We start from the raw sequence: 16,472 nt of genomic DNA on the forward strand, positions 1-16,472 counted from the left end.
TGTTTTGGACTTCCAAATGAGACATTGAAAAATCTTTGTTTTCGAACATAACTATGTATTTATTCATCACCGATTTTAAAAGACAAAAATAGCTCATATTTTCTATTACAAATTTATTTATAGTGGAAAACTACGATACTTGTAAGCTTTATGTCTCATGCCGACTTATTTAAATAAAAAACAATAACGACATGTCATCATCTCATCTACTTGATACCACAAAATTGAAACATTGGCACAAGGTAACCAGACTATACAGTAAACAAACAGGTATGATATCGTTATAATTTAACGTCATCATACAATCCAAGACCTTATTTAAAAAATATATCTTAAATATTTACCTGAGTGTAGCCACAATAATCTTCACTCCATCATATTGTAAGAACACATCATGTAAGTTCTGTTGTCGTATCATAACAGCCAACTGCTGCAACGTGCTCCGTCGCAACGAAGGTTCTAGCACCGGTTGCGCAGTCGGACGCAAATTGTATTCACCGTGTTGGTCCAGAATTATGTCTTGTTTTAACACATCCAAGATCTGGGTAATACCGGTTGCCTAGAAACACATAAGCATAATATGAACTTTTAATAGTTTAGAAATTATTTATGCAAAGCTCTCATTATATCCTCTTGATAAAAAGAACTAGAAAATTTACTTGGCATTTCTAGACTTTACCACAAATAAACAGACAGCCAACCGTCTCCGAAGACTTTAGAATAAAAAGCAAAAATCTTTACTTACTTGTGGTACTTTAGACGGTGAACTAGTGTAGTCTACGTTGAAATCTTGTCGCTGTACCCTTCTTAGCGCGCTCATTAAAATATCAGCTCGCAAAGAATCTTTTGGCGGCAAATAACGTTCGTCATCTAAAAAATATCCAACAATATTACTGAACATAGTAAAGGTTTCTTCTACTTACCTAACATAAAACATCTTAGACAGTCGTTACGGGTAGTAAGAAGCCACATCGTCTGACAACCAATCTTACCGAAGGGGATCAGGTTACCCACGTAACTTGCTTGAGGAGGTCAGATAAGCAGTCGCTCTATGTAAAACACTGGTGAGACAGGGATCCGACCCCCGGCTAAAAAGGTAGGAAAAGGCTAGACAGATGACTTACCTAACATACGACACAAGCTATGTGCTGAGTCGAGTTGTACGGCGACGCATCTTACAAACAGAAGTCGGACCAATCCCGACATTACCTCAGCTATAGACACGCCCAAACAATCCGCTATGTCCCGTTCTAGCGACTTGCATATTGCTTTGCCTGCACAAATAGAATTCCGAAATAACATCACATATCAATATTTCTCCCTAGAAGTGCATGTAAAATAATAGACATCTCCAATAATTTCCATGAAACAATGGATCTCATACTAAAACTTAAAAAACAAATTTTGTTGGAAAATTCTTCGTTCTTTGATACCAGCTTTGAACAGCTTATTTCTCATGGTCAGTATTAAAAGTGAATGTTTACTATAAAAAAGCAGACACTGATTACTTAAAAATGTTTGCAGACAAATTCTATGTATGAGCTATGGCTTTCCTTATAAAAAGTATATACTTTTAAGTAATAACATATTGAGTTACCTAATAGAGTCTCATGTGCCGCGTATACGTGTAACAGTGGCAAGACCGGCAGTAGACTGGCCAGCAGTCGCCACCAGCAGCTCTCACTGAGCACCAGTCGGCCGCGGAGTAAGAACACCATTATTTCTGACGCGCTTTCTTCTACCTGAAATGTTACGACGAATACATATTACAGCACTACACATCTGAAGTCAAATAACATTGTCCAGAATCGAAGTGACGGGTAAAAATCGATACTATTTCACAGTGAAACTTTTAAAAGTTCGAAATAAAATGTGCTATGGAGATAGGCTGTTTTCCGGCTGCAAAAAGTAGCACCCTCAGGACTCGAAAGACAACTTTCTGCTCAGATTAGAGCGAGTGCAAAACCCTTCTACGAACCTTCGACACCTCTTACGACAGGTAAAAAGATGTCATCATCACAACGTAACGTATAAGCAAATGGTTTATTTACCTCTTTCAATTTAGAAGACAGTCCATGACAGCATATTTCTGTCAGTACACCAACATCGCACAGTATAGTGAGACATTTCTGATCCTCGTCACCCATCAGGACAGACTTCACCATTTCCGCTAAAGCTTTATAAAATGTAGTTTGAACCCACTCTGCATTGTGACCCATCAACGTCAAGGCAATGCTTCGAGCTATCGACCAGTCGTTATCATTAAAATCCATTTCCTTGGCCTTTTTCAGCAATATATCAGAAATATCGCCCAAAAAGTTTTCACTTTGGAAAAGCTCTAGAACTGGGAGTGAATCCTTCATGCTAATGAGAACCTCTTTGGATTTATGCAGATCCTTATTGTTCATGAATTGGACTGCTCCATCCATGCTCGCGAAGAGTTTCTTCATTTCTCTGTATTTGCTTTTGTATTCTTGGTTAACAGTTATTCTGGAATTCTAAAAGAAGAAAAACATAGGGTCAGACCTTACTCGTTACTCGACCTAAGCCAAATTGAAAAAAAAAAAACACCAGATTCGTTTTCACAAGACAACACAACAAGGTGCGGAGGAGTCACAACTATTTCTTGGACTTACCTGCAATACCGATTCAATTTTCTTACTCAAGCTTGGGTAAAACAGTTGTACAGCGGGGTCCAACTGAGCTACTTGTAGAGCGGTGACAAGCGACGTTGGCGGCAGAGCCGAGTCTCGCGCCCAGTGCAGCAACTTCACAGCACACATGGTTAAACGAAGCCATGCTACGCGGTGGTGACTGCGGTCTGTATCATCTAGGAATGATTTTCTGAAAAGGGAGCCGGAAATTACGAATGAATAAATTTTCTAAAAAAATAATCGCAGAATTACTTCGCTGAAGTTTGATAATGCTACTAATTCCTACTATCCTACTAATCTTATAAATGTGAAAGTTTGTGAGAACGTATGGATGTGTTTGTTATTCTTTCACGCAAAAACGGCTGGACCGATTTGATTGAAATTTGGTATGTATATAGGTGATACCCTGGATTAACACATAGGCTACTTTTTATCAACACACCACGCGGGCAAAGCCGCGGGCAGAAGCTAGTTTTACATAATTATAGTAATGTTATGCATATTACCTGTATTTGATCAATAGATCTCCCATCAAACGCATTGACATACAACTCTTATGTGAGATATCTCTGTAAGTTTTGGCATTATGGTCCATACTCCAAAAGTTGTCATTTACACAGTCTAGTAACAGCTCAACAAGACTTTCTATCAAACAGAGGCAGGTGTTTAGTTCTCTCTGAAAGGAATATTAATAATAATATTTATGAATAACAAAATTATTTTCCGAATATCGAACGACATAGCCAACTAAGACCCAAGTTAACTGACTACAAAAACTTCAGTTTATTACACTACTGTTTGGTATGAATTTTTACATTCAATTTTCAAAATAAAAAGTTTTTTTTAGGTTTTTCTTGTTGGTGAACTTGGAGCCTTAATATTTTCAATTAAACAATCACACTTACAATATTTAAAAATTCAGCCTTATCCAAGGGGTCGATCAACACAATGCTTCGTGCCATCATGCTCTGGACTGCATGTAAGGTGTCCAGCGCATACAATGGTGCTGGCAGCTGCCGCAGCAGTACCAGCCCGTCTTCTTCTACTGGGGAGCGAGGCCTCTGACTTGCTCCGGCTATCTCTGTTAGTTCCATGTGGACTCCGTCGTCTATTGTATGTGTGTGTTCATCTGAAACCTGCCATAAATAATATAACATGTTATGTTTCTTTTCTGAATTAAAGCGCCTGGATTAAATCTATATTGACAAAAGTCGTGAAGTTATACTGCTTATAACTCATGAATGGCTGGACAGTTTAAGCTGAAAATTAAAGGGGTGATAAGACATAGTTTTTGTCACCATCTGATATGGAAAGAAGTTAGTTATATCCAGAGGCGGGTAAAATTGCGGGCGGAAGCTAGTTATTGATGAAGAAATAAAAAAATATTTATTGTTATCACCTTATTTGTTTCATGAATTAAGTCCAAAGATGATAATTGTAGAAGTCTCATGCGAAGGGCGCGTGTTATGTACAGCAATACACATAGAGCCTCACCAGGTCTTCCGCCATGATTCCCATCTGCTATTGTTAAAAGGCTCTGAAAATTAACAGTTAAAAACATTACAATTATGGCTTATAAACTACATTGATGACATTCTACCTTAACTTTTAGGTACAAAATGTATGAAAAAAATATTGAATTAAGGTACCTTTATAATTTCAGGTCTATTTAAGAATATTTCAGCAGGAAAGTCACGAATAAATACATCCCTTATAAACCGGCAGCATCTTCGAGTAGACTTTAACAATCTCAAGGCATCCTCTACAAGGAGCAACGTCTTCTTGTCAGATGGGCATAGCTCCACCCAGGGAAAGAGTAATATTCTAATACTGTCTGTAGTGTTTAGGCTGAAACAGATAGTTAATAAAAAGCTTTTAAAAGAAGGAAAAAAAATATTTCTTTGGTGATAGGTGGGCATTTTTGGAAGCTGTTTTTGTAAACTTGACCTTCAAAATGCTTAGCTTAAATAATCAGCCTACTTTGAATAAATGACTTTTTATTTTTTCGTTAAAAATTCATAGTGATTTTGTCAAATGAAGCATTATCATCATCTACCAGAATAAAAAAATGATTACATATTAACTAAACATTCCTTTGACAATGACAATATATTATTCTAATTTACTTAAAATCTTGTGCTGACGGACATTATTGTGTCTTACCAATAAAATCATATGTATTTCTTTCATACATACCTCCTGTACCTATTTGTGTCAGGGTCATCATTGGAAACTGATGTAGCCTTTGAGGACTGTCCATTAGGGTCCAAATTGTAATAGCCACTGTATGATCCTCCATCACTTTCCGAACTGGAATTTACAAAATCAAAAGATTTATACACCTTTCTCTAAATCTAAAGATTTTTTTTCTTAATGTTTCAGAGTAAGACTCAAGTTTAAAAACAACATTTATGTCCATTTTTCTTAAAACAACTGTTCACTTTGAAATTTGGACATAAAAATCCATATTAAACAGTTGTTTTAAGAAAATTGGCGTGTCCCTTCGTCCAGCATACTCACCATGGAATCCTGATATTTCATGAATGTCAAAAAACTGTTCTGAAATAGTGCTAAATAGTGCCCAAAGGAAAAAAATAGTGCTCTTGTACTTGCGAAGATATAGCCATAGTTCGATGAGTATGCTGGACGAAGGTTTCGCCCAGCATACTCACCTCCGTCCGGAGAATCTGTATACGCTTCAAACATAATTCATACTTCAAAAAATAGTTCCCAAATAGTGCCAAACGGTGCCCAAAAAGAAAAAACAGTGCTCGAATAACTTCGGAGTTATAGGCTTCGTTCAGTGAGTATGCTGGGCGTAGGTTCTACGCCCAGCATACTCACCTCAGTGCGCGAATATCGAACGAGCTATAGGTACAATTTACGTCTCAAAAAATTGTGCTTGAAATAGTGCCCAATATCAGTCCAATTTTTGCTTGACTTTTGACCTAGAAAACCATTAAATTTGATTGTAAACTTCTACATACATTACATTGAGTACAGTCGAATACAATATTATTAACTTTCTTTCTAACAATTTTTGTCTTGTGTAAATTATTAATTGTCTATGTAAGGGAGTATTTACTTTAGAATCGCAATATTATTAATTACACATTATTTTAATAATACTTTATAATAATATGATTAAGCCTTCGCGCGTCGCATGGGACCCCGGTAGCTAGGAACAATGATTTTATATATTTTGTCTAGATCACGGCGCTTGAAGGATTAAGATATCAAATGAAGTAAATCATGCATGAAAAATAAAGTTGCTGTTATTAATGCTTACATTACAACTGACAAAATTATTCAAAATAATCATTTTCCGGATCAAGGACGGTACCACAACGTTTACGGAATTGACCTGTATTCCTCATGTGATAAAGTTCAATATAGTGTGGCAGTAATGGATGCACGTACGGTCAATAGGTATGGGGATTACGACGCGCGGCGCCCGCGACGCAAATGAATATGTATAAGTTTAAATACTAGATGGCGCTGCCCTAACATCTTACGATTATTAGACAAGACTGATCTGTATTTTGAAGGTGATAAGGGTCCATTTTGTGTCACAAAGCGAAGCGCGAGTTAACTAGAATTCTGATTACTTTGGCCCTTTAAATAGTAATAAATAACGTAAGTAATTAAAATGTTTTTTATTGCTAAACCTTTCATTGATGAAACTATTGGAAAGAGTTTTAAAAATTTGTATAACTATGTCACAGTACTAGTTTTGACTGGTTATAAGTTTTGCCTGCAACATATATACAAAAAGAAACTGTATAATTTCCTTTTTACAATTTTTCAAGATATTAATTTTATTGGCTGCAAATGACTGTTTTTATTCAGACAAACACAATGCAATGAAGTAATAGACTTCGTTTACGCTTAAAGTTTCATTCATTTATTATTATTTATAAAATATATAATAATGCATTTAATCGAAAGTTTTTGACATGTGAGAAAATACCATAATTATTTCCAATAACATGAAGTCTACAATTAGAAAGTTTAATATTTTTGTCCAAAAACATGTGTCGACGACTGTACCCCATTTTACGTTAGTATGTAGAAGTTTACAATCAAATTTAATGGTTTTCTAGGTCAAAAGTCAAGCAAAAATTGGACTGATATTGGGCACTATTTCAAGCACAATTTTTTGAGACGTAAATTGTACCTATAGCTCGTTCGATATTCGCGCACTGAGGTGAGTATGCTGGGCGTAGAACCTACGCCCAGCATACTCACTGAACGAAGCCTATAACTCCGAAGTTATTCGAGCACTGTTTTTTCTTTTTGGGCACCGTTTGGCACTATTTGGGAACTATTTTTTGAAGTATGAATTATGTTTGAAGCGTATACAGATTCTCCGGACGGAGGTGAGTATGCTGGGCGAAACCTTCGTCCAGCATACTCATCGAACTATGGCTATAACTTCGCAAGTACAAGAGCACTATTTTTTTCCTTTGGGCACTATTTAGCACTATTTCAGAACAGTTTTTTGACATTCATGAAATATCAGGATTCCATGGTGAGTATGCTGGACGAAGGGACACAAATTGGCAGTTATGTTGTTGGTGAACTGGTGCCTAAGTGATATGAAACAGTTCTAATTTTCCATTTGAATAAATGTATTCTTATACCTTGTGATATCAGGTATGGTCAGCCGAGGTACATCAACATTGACATCAGATTCAACAGTGTTAAGAAATCTGAGTGTGTCAATGACATCCTCATACAACTCAGTGGCTTCTTCTGAAATCCTGTGTTTGTCTTTGTTCAGATTTGTCAAAATGGTATCTATGCCAAACTCTCTGACTATGTAAGCACCTGCTTTTGTCTGAAATTGAAATGAAATTACATTTTAAATGCCATACAGTTTGAAATTGTTTGAGGATAGGTAACTGAGGAATGATTTCTGTTGTTCTACTTTTATCTCCAAGGAACTACTGTAAGTGGGAACTTCTAAATAAAAATTAGCCTATTATAATTTTGACTATCTCTACACCAAAATTCACCTGACTTTTATTTATTTATTCAGGCAAACCAACAACATCAAAACAAGTATAGTTGCTTAGTTCTATACGTATGTGTTTACAACTTAACTGTATTATGGAAATAAACTGTCAGTTATTTCACATGGTTTCATAGCTTGTAAAAGCAAAAAAATACAAACAAAGCCGAGCAGAACATAGGTTTCTTATATCAATTTATTCTTGCATGAGGGGAGGGTCACACTCTTACTGACTAAAACCCCATCATGATCCTTCTTAAGCCCTTTATGTACCAGGGCTGCAGTAACTATTTCGAACAATACTGCAGACCAGCAGGAGTTTAAATGGGCTCATGGTTTACATACCTTTGATATATTTTACCTATGTTTATAACCTTCCCTAAGACGACCCACTGACCCTTTCCAGGCCTAGTTTTAAGGCCAATAAATAAAATGTTGAAATGTTGTGTACCTTTATAGTTGTCAGTAACAACTCCAATGCCTCACATTGTAGGCTCTGTTGTGGGGTATGGAACCAAGCCAGGAGTGATTCTAACAACGCTCTAGTGCCCGACAATTCATCCTCAAGCTCCCAGCCCAATTTCAACTTGGTTATCAATAACAATAGCGAACGTTCGCGAATTTCTTTTAAAGGATGATCTGAAAAGTTTAAAACTTTGTTTCGTAACTAAATCTCATTTTACAGTGAAAGAAGTAAGCAAAAAAATTACTTACTCAGCTTTTTGATGTACATGGAAAGAATTTCAGAGTTAGCCATAATTCTACGTATTTAATGAACAGAATAGAAAGTAATCATGCAAAGCATTGTTTTGTTTACAACTCTGAACTGTAAAGTCGATTTGATTTGAAAAAGAAGAAATTGACATTATTTAATCTCTGACGTATTAGCAGTTCCACCAACATAAAAATAAGTGAAAAAATTTGGTTGTCTTTGGTTTTGCTTTTTAGGGACTCCTCAGACAATCAATTAAATTACTCAATAAATTGACTAAACAGAGTTAATATTGAAGACTTCGCAATGTTTTTCAGCGACTATAGTCTGTTTTTTAATCTCGTAGACTAAATTGACACTTGCAAAATGTCAAACTTTCTAATAATTTTGCTAGCTCTGTGGTGCAGTGTTGTACTTACGATACCGGTTCGTTGAATCGTAACTTTTTACAATAAGTCATCCTGAAATAATGGGCTTATCCTTGATGATTACGCATGGCTTTGCGTGGTCAGATATCCCTGGCAGTTTGTAGCACGTCGTACAGCCATGTGTACGTACGTGAATTTTAAATATAAAACTTTGAATGAATATTAAATTCGTCTATTATAGATAAAAAGTTACGATTCAACGAACCGGTATCGTAAGTACAACACTGCACCACAGAGCTAGCAAAATTATTAGAAAGTTTGACATTTTGTAAGTGTCAATTTAGTCTACGAGATTAAAAAACAGACTATATAGTTATACAATTTTTTTTTTGTAATATTGTACAATCTTATTAATTATAGTAGGTGCCATCACCCTATTCACTGAAACCAAATGAAGCCTTCTTCCTTCTGATGCCCTTTGTTTATAGTCAAGAGTGATCACATGCAATATGCTATACAGCATCTTTTCTGTTCGGTGGAACCATAAAACTATTATTGGATTGCATTTAGTCGATTTTAAATATTTTTATAGACCAGTTTTGAAGTGACAGTCAGAGAGTGAAATCAGTGAAATAATAAAAGTGACAGATTTTTGACATCACCTTGTTATTAATTCCAACTTGCCGACACTTGAAAAAAAATCCAGATTTAGACTTTTTCGAGCAGAATCCCTGTGTATTTTAGCACCACCTATATTTGGAATGTTTATATATTTTAAATAAAACTGATATAATCAAGGAAGTACGGTAAAGTATCGTTATTTTATTATTCTGCATAAATACTCTTGGTTATAGCCACAAATTATTTTTAGATAAAAAGAGCAAAACGAGCTCTTTCGTGACCTGACTCGCTACATCAACATCTGAATTTATCCAATCACAAATTCACAATACCTTCTTAATTATGCCCAGATTACTAAAAATTTCATTACCTATATAAACTGTAAACTTATAAGTCGTTGTCTATAACATACTCCATACTGTAGGTATCTCTAATTCCCTTGGTGCTGTATTATTTTTGTTGGTAAAAATTTAGTATCGTTTGGCAGGCGGAGGGGGAGGAAAAGGGGGGGAGGGTGGTGGGGGGCTCCACCCCTATCCTCTGGTACCACTCCCGTTACAAGGTAACGCATAATTTTTGAGAAAAATAGATATTTGTAACCTAACCTCAAAACACTATAATCACCCACTACGGTCGGAAAATTAAGTGCAAGTACTTCTAGTCAATACGAACAAAGGCAAAGTCGACGGAGTGGGTGGCTACTTCTGGGTGGTTTATAAAAAAATAACCACGAAGGGGATGGCGGGGTCTTGCAGACCCCGCCATCCCCTTCGAACCTAACCTATCCGAGTCGGGGGTGCCCTAAGTCGCGAGCTCGCTTCGCTCGCTCGTGCATACTAAGAGGAATAAGATGTTATTTGAAATAACATCATAGTACATTCACGCAACTCGAAGAGATACGGAATGACACTAATGACAGCTAATCACAAATGACACTTAACGCAAAAACCAGAGACATTTATTTATTTTTTGCGTTCCTTTTCACCGGATTTGTACACCACAGACGATATACTAAAACACATTCGGTTGTCGATCGCCCATTTTAACGTTCCGTTTTACCGAATAACGTTGACATTACGCGTTTTATCTGATTTGAGGTTAGAAACATTTTTTGTAAATTTCTCGAAAAATATCCATTACCTTGTAACAAGAGTGGTAGCGTTATAATCGGAGACCCACCCTCTACCAGATTTAACCACTTTTAGCCCCGTCCGCCTGCCAAACGATACTAAAGCCAACCCTTTTTGTTATCTTTTATATTTAAGCACCACAAACATTTAACATACTTTCCATTTCTGCCTATCAAGCCCTGACTCCTGAAGTTTCTCATATGTTACAACTTTCAGCTCCTCTTTAATTGTACTGACTTATGACAAGCAACTTATATTGTTTTCAGATGGCTGATATAAAAGCTTTACTAAAAGACGCAAGAAAACTGATAGATGAGAAAAATTTCAAAGAAGCCCAGGAATGCTGTAAAAATATATTACGTAAAGACAAACAAAACTACTTTGGTCTAGTGTTACTTGGAAAAGCTCTGGAAGATTCTGACCAAGCACCATTAGCCTATCAAAAAGCTATAGCTAGTAAACCTGATCATGCTCTTGCTTGGCAAGGTCTTGCCAACTATTATGAAAGAAAGGAAAATAATGCAGATAAAGTAAAATTAATAAGCATTTACAATGAAATGCTTAATCTACAAATGGAAGAAGAAAAAACTATAGAAATTATATCAAAACTTGGTCAACTAGGATGTGCACTAAAAAGCAAAGAATGCTTAAACAATATGGCTAATTACACAACTAAAGAACTTAGGGGTGCATTATTTCAATGTGCTGAAAAACAATTCCTAGAACTTCTAAAAGCTGATATACCATGTGATGAAGAAATCATACCAGTAATTTTAAATGTTTTGCACAAAATTTACAATGAAGATCCAAGGGATTCACTTGAGATATTGCAATGCAAAGTTATTATCCAGAAATCAGACTTTGCATCTGCTGTTGAAGAAATAATAAATCTTAATTTTTTCTCCTCAAATGTTCTGCTAAGAGAGTGGCTGTGCAAACAATTATGCATAAAGTATGTTGAGAAAATGTCATTCTGTAATTTTGATATAGAGCAACACATTGATACAATCAGTGAAGGCATTATGAATTCCAAATATCCTAGCCTGCTGAGAAGTATGATATGCTATGATAAAGGTTTATATCTAGAAGCATACAAACAGTGTGTACCATTGGTGAACTACCATGAAGCAGATGTCACAGAAGCAACATTCATTATCAAATGTACAATTATGTTAAAAAAGTGGTCAGTTACACAAAAGCTTGCAACAAACTTTTTGAACAAAGTAAAGACTCAAGAATTTGGTATTGTCCTCAAAAGATTTTTATTTTTATCTCTGACCAAACAACAGAAATGGCAACAGGCTATAAACAGCGCCAAAGACGTAGCAACTGATTTGATGGAACCATTTGAGCTGGCCAGCCTTGCTGAGTGTTACATGGAACTCAATGAACCTGCTGAACACATCATGAAGCATTTAGAAGAAACTGATTATTACAAGCCACTTCAAGCCTTATTACTACAAAAGCAAAATAAGTATGATGAAGTGGTCAATTTACTACAAGATTCAAATAATGCCCTTGATGTATTCTACTTGGGAAAAGCATACTGGGAATTAAAGCAGTATGATAAATGCTTGGTAAATCTTCTAAAAGCTGCTAAGCTTAACCCTGATCATGCTGAGACATTTTTGTATTTAGGTCACTTTTACCATCATCATAAATCAGACTTACAGAAGGCTAGAAAATGTTATGAGAAAGCTCATAGTATAAACCCAATTAACGCCAATATTGTCAAGAGTCTTAGCGAAATTTATGTCAAGTTACATCGAAAGGAAGCGGATTTTGAGTTACTACAAGAATTATCAAAAAATGCTTCCACAACCGAACCATGGGTTTACTTTAGATTGGGGCTGCATTATTTAAATAAAAGGGAATGGGAAAATGCCATATTGAATTTCAGGAATGTTATTAAAATCAATCACAATGATACAACTGCTTTTGAGTGCCTAGCTGATGCTTACTATTCAAGAGGATCATATACATCTGCCTTGCGAGCTTACAACCGAGTAATGACTTTAGATCCAGGCAAGTCTGAACATTGTCTTACTAGAATTGGCCACATTTATTCACTATTAACACAATATGAAGAAGCTATATCAACATTTGAAAAGGTATTTTTAATAGAACCTTACTCATACTTAGCCCTCAAGGGAATAGCCGAAACATGGATGAGAATTGCCAAGAAAAAAGTTGAAGCTAAAATATATGGAACTGCTAGAGATTGTGCACAATACGCCATAGACTACATAACAAAAGCACTGTCCAAACAAAATCAATATTTATGTTTTTGGAAGTTGTTAGCAGACAACTTGATGTTTATTACTAAATTGCCAAATAAATATGCTTATGTCTATATGCCTCAGTTGACAAAGGTTGATGGTAATATTGGGAAAACCATGAAAAAAGATAAATTAGAAATATTTCCTCAAGCAATTGCTTGTTATTCACATATTGCTAAACAGAAGCAGCAAATATCATCATATGATTTAGCATATGCATATCTGGCCTTTTATCATGAAACCAAAAAAGTCGTTAACTGTCACATATCATTCAACTTAACGTTAAATTGTATAAAAGAAAAGCCAACTGTTTGGCGTAACTGGAATTTGCTTGGAAAAATATGTTTAGCCATCAAGAAATATGAAATTGCCCAACACTGCTTCATAAAGGCCCTCTTGGTTACTCGAAAATGGTCTGTCGCAAAAATATGGTGTAACTTAGGTACACTTTATTTGAAACTAAAACTATATAAATTGTCTAACTACTGTTTCTCACGAGGGCAATCGGCGCTACCATCACACCCACAAAGCTGGATAGGTCAAGCATTGATTGCTGAAGCAATACGTGAAGAAGAAGCCATGGATCTATTCAGACACGCATCACGCTTGGGCTACCATCCAGAGAGTGCACTAGGATATGCAGATTGGGTCTGCAGGACCTTAAAAAATAATCAATATAAAGAAAATTCAGAAGCAAAATATGAAATAGAAGGTCTTCATGCAGTTCCATATGGCATAGATTTGGTTGAATGGTACTGCAACTTTGAATCTTCAAATGCATGTGCCTTTAACATACTGGGAATTTTACAAGAAAGATATGGCCTGCTTCGTTCTGCGATACAATCTTATGAAAAAGCATTTAAATATGCAGAAGAAGAAAACAAGAACAAAACACTTTTGAATATTGGGAGAATTTTAGTGAGGATGGAGGAATATGATGAGGCAATAAAAATATTCAAAGCAATAACTGAAGCAAGCTTCGATTCTACTACTAGCTTAGCATTGGCACTTTATAAAAAAGGCCTATATGAGGAGTCCTACTCAGTTTACGATACTGCCCTCCATTGGTTGAGTAATGAAGATTCTGAAAAGGCAGACCTCCTGGTGGCTATGGCTGGCATTGTGTACATGTACAAAGGTGCAGATGATGCCAAAACACTTTTGTTCCATAGCATACAAATATCACAGAAAAAGCCAACAGCACATAGTTTATTTGCCATATGCTCTTTGGGATTGATACATTCTGATCAAAGTTTATCAAAGCTAGCTTTAGGAGAGTTAAAAAAATATGAGAGAGATAGTGAATATGGATTTGATATAGGCTTTTTGAAATCATATCTTTCAGTCTGTGAAAACAACATGGACCAGGCTATAAAGCTGTTGAGTGATAGCCTTCACGATCATCCAAGTAATGCTCTCTTATGGTTTTGTATGGCCCAGTATTGCCTTAGAACTGCTAATACCAAGGCTAAAGTTGCAAGTTGTTGTGCTCAAAAAGCCTTATGTTCTGCTCACCATGGAGAATATAATTGTAATTTTGGAAATATTTTGGCTTCTGCAAGTATTGCAGAGCATTTGGCAGGAGATCACATAAAGGCCTTTTTATTGGCTAAACAGGGCCTTCACATGTATCCAAATCAAGCAGAAATTTGGGCAGCATTATTATTCTCACTTTTATCTCATAAACTGTGGATGGAAAATAAAACTTGGCTTTTAGGGGCATCAGGCCATATGCGGAAACATTTAAATATATCTCGACCACTTGGCAGGTGGGTCATCCTTATGGAAAAGAAGCTTGGTAAATAATCTATGAGAGGATTTTGTTACTCTTTTGCATTTAACTTGTATTACAATGTTACATATTATCCCTAATGAATTACTTTACCCAATTTATACAGAATGTAGAACATTAATATAGCCATATATTTTTCTGTTATCATAACCCTTTATTACGTAATAAGTGTAACAAAATAAAGTGATTTTGTCATTCAACAAGCATTTAACATTTCATACTCTATCAGCAATCCTTCTGAATACAGCTACAAATTTATCTCCATTGTTTCGTGTAACTTTTTTCCCCTCTTCTGTACTCTCATATAATTTCTCAACTATTGGATCGGACTTCTGAAATTGTAATTATTTACATTTATTAATTCCCAAATGTTTTTGTACAAAGTAATGTGATGATTAATTAAAATTATTTTTTTATATGTATACTCAAATATTTAAAGAATATGCACTTATGCAGCATTAAATTGTGCAGTTGAATTTTAATTATGTAGGCATATAATTAAGTACATTAGTCTTTTAAATATCAATATTTTCTATACAATACATACCAATTCTTCATCAGGAATCCTTTCAAATAATGGATGTTCTTCAAAATGAAACACCATCCATTCATTCAAATCCTTCACATCTGTTATAGTATAAACTATACCCTGAAAAGAAATAAATGAATATTTAAATTCCAAGTGCTTCAATTGTATTGTGAACTACAACTTCAATTAATTTGACAAAACATCAACCTGCTCAGCAAGCACGTAGGCATACTCAGAGAGCAACCATTTATTGATAATTCTCCATTTATGTTTTGCCTTCTTGAAATGTGGATCTGGGTATAAAAAGAACATCTTCTTGAGCTGAAATAAAATATGATTTACTTATTATAAATATTATATGGCTTGCCAGTAACTAATAAGCAAGTTGATGTACAGCCTTACTTGTCCTTTATGAAAAAAATTTGGCAGATATTTCATAGCATTAGTTCTTAACACAGCTACATTTTGGTACTGGTCAGTGTGCTGCAATCTTAGCGCTTGAATCCTGTCATTTACATAATCGGAAACTTTCACACGTATCTCCAACCCCAGCATAAGGTTTTCCGGATACATTGGTGACAGTGTAACTGCAATTTAATAATAATTCTATTATGTAGACATGACGGCACAAAGAGTACAATTTGTTTTTTTTTCAGCAGTACCTGTAATGCTGTAACTAGCAACCTGAGTTACTTATTGGTTACTATATACTATTAATTACTCAGTCTAATTTAAAACACTGGGCGGCTTAATGTATAATTTAGTTTTTTGTAGCTTTACAGTGTATGAAAGGCAATCTATTTCGTGGTGGATCATCAGCCTAGAACGTTACACTGACCGCGATTAAAAATGTGTGTGAAATAGTAAAACTATATAATTTAACGAACCTAAAAGACCTCCGTAACCACAGCCAACATCCAGGAACTCAACTTGTTTATCTTTTTTTTCATTGTTAATTGTAGGGTACAACACCGACCAATCATAATCATCTGGATGAGTGGGGCTGTAAAATGCGTAGAATTTAATTAACTTCTGAATACTACATCATTATTTATCAATTACTATTGAAACTTACTACTCAAAACAATGGTCGGCGATTGGGTTAGAATGTGCACGCTGTCTGTAATATTTTTTCTGTGGTAGCACTGGCAACGCCATTGGGAAGAATAATTAGGAACAATTGAATAGTTTCGTTGTACCTACTTTAAAAGAAGACTATGTTCATTTATAAATACAAATATTTGTCTGTAAATTGCTCAAATAAAATACGACGAACTCTTCGGACATATGAGTATGACAATTGACAAAATATGATTTGACAACGTCACACGCTTTTTTTATGAAGAGCTGTAAGAGTCCTGGCCTTTTGCTCA

General features: G+C 35.4%; 3 protein-coding genes across 3 annotated transcripts in view; 1 reads left to right on the top strand and 2 right to left on the bottom strand.

Annotated features, from left to right (window-relative positions):
* LOC124631082 (rotatin-like) overlaps nucleotides 1-8,524 on the bottom strand; it is a 42,489-nt gene extending 33,965 nt beyond the window's left edge. The window contains exons 1-14 of the mRNA XM_047165245.1: nucleotides 8,383-8,524; nucleotides 8,120-8,307; nucleotides 7,298-7,494; nucleotides 4,851-4,964; nucleotides 4,304-4,502; nucleotides 4,054-4,191; nucleotides 3,560-3,790; nucleotides 3,161-3,330; nucleotides 2,637-2,844; nucleotides 2,052-2,498; nucleotides 1,598-1,742; nucleotides 1,125-1,274; nucleotides 746-870; nucleotides 345-559 (exon numbers count right to left, since the gene is read on the bottom strand). Of these exons, the coding sequence (XP_047021201.1) occupies nucleotides 345-559; nucleotides 746-870; nucleotides 1,125-1,274; nucleotides 1,598-1,742; nucleotides 2,052-2,498; nucleotides 2,637-2,844; nucleotides 3,161-3,330; nucleotides 3,560-3,790; nucleotides 4,054-4,191; nucleotides 4,304-4,502; nucleotides 4,851-4,964; nucleotides 7,298-7,494; nucleotides 8,120-8,307; nucleotides 8,383-8,425 (2,570 nt within the window). The 5' untranslated portion in view covers nucleotides 8,426-8,524. The remainder of the gene's footprint in view (nucleotides 1-344; nucleotides 560-745; nucleotides 871-1,124; nucleotides 1,275-1,597; nucleotides 1,743-2,051; nucleotides 2,499-2,636; nucleotides 2,845-3,160; nucleotides 3,331-3,559; nucleotides 3,791-4,053; nucleotides 4,192-4,303; nucleotides 4,503-4,850; nucleotides 4,965-7,297; nucleotides 7,495-8,119; nucleotides 8,308-8,382) is intronic.
* An 869-nt stretch (nucleotides 8,525-9,393) lies between these two features.
* LOC124631074 (tetratricopeptide repeat protein 37) lies at nucleotides 9,394-14,770 on the top strand. The gene is made up of 2 exons (XM_047165233.1): nucleotides 9,394-9,554; nucleotides 10,766-14,770. The coding sequence occupies exon 2, from the start codon at nucleotides 10,766-10,768 to the stop codon at nucleotides 14,582-14,584; it is 3,819 nt and encodes a 1,272-aa protein (XP_047021189.1). The 5' UTR covers nucleotides 9,394-9,554; the 3' UTR covers nucleotides 14,585-14,770.
* Nucleotides 14,704-16,415, bottom strand: LOC124631076 (tRNA (guanine-N(7)-)-methyltransferase). The gene is made up of 6 exons (XM_047165235.1): nucleotides 16,175-16,415; nucleotides 15,987-16,102; nucleotides 15,502-15,686; nucleotides 15,307-15,420; nucleotides 15,118-15,219; nucleotides 14,704-14,902 (listed from the first exon to the last, which is right to left on the bottom strand). The coding sequence occupies exons 1-6, from the start codon at nucleotides 16,255-16,257 to the stop codon at nucleotides 14,786-14,788; spliced, it is 717 nt and encodes a 238-aa protein (XP_047021191.1). The 5' UTR covers nucleotides 16,258-16,415; the 3' UTR covers nucleotides 14,704-14,785.
* Between the last annotated feature and the right edge of the window lie 57 nt (nucleotides 16,416-16,472).

This window comes from Helicoverpa zea, chromosome 6, assembly GCF_022581195.2.
Source record: "Helicoverpa zea isolate HzStark_Cry1AcR chromosome 6, ilHelZeax1.1, whole genome shotgun sequence".
Lineage (NCBI taxonomy): Eukaryota > Metazoa > Arthropoda > Insecta > Lepidoptera > Noctuidae > Helicoverpa > Helicoverpa zea.

Bases quoted from the DNA above. Each gene is read 5' to 3' on its own strand.
- LOC124631076 (XM_047165235.1), bottom strand. From the start codon at position 16,257: ATGGCGTTGCCAGTGCTACCACAGAAAAAATATTACAGACAGCGTGCA. The intron at 15,421-15,501 runs GTAAGGCTGTAC...ATTTTATTTCAG, and splicing joins ATTTTTTTCATAAAGGACAA to CTCAAGAAGATGTTCTTTTT. The intron at 14,903-15,117 runs GTATGTATTGTA...TTACAATTTCAG, and splicing joins GGATTCCTGATGAAGAATTG to AAGTCCGATCCAATAGTTGA.
- LOC124631074 (XM_047165233.1), top strand. From the start codon at position 10,766: ATGGCTGATATAAAAGCTTTACTAAAAGACGCAAGAAAACTGATAGAT.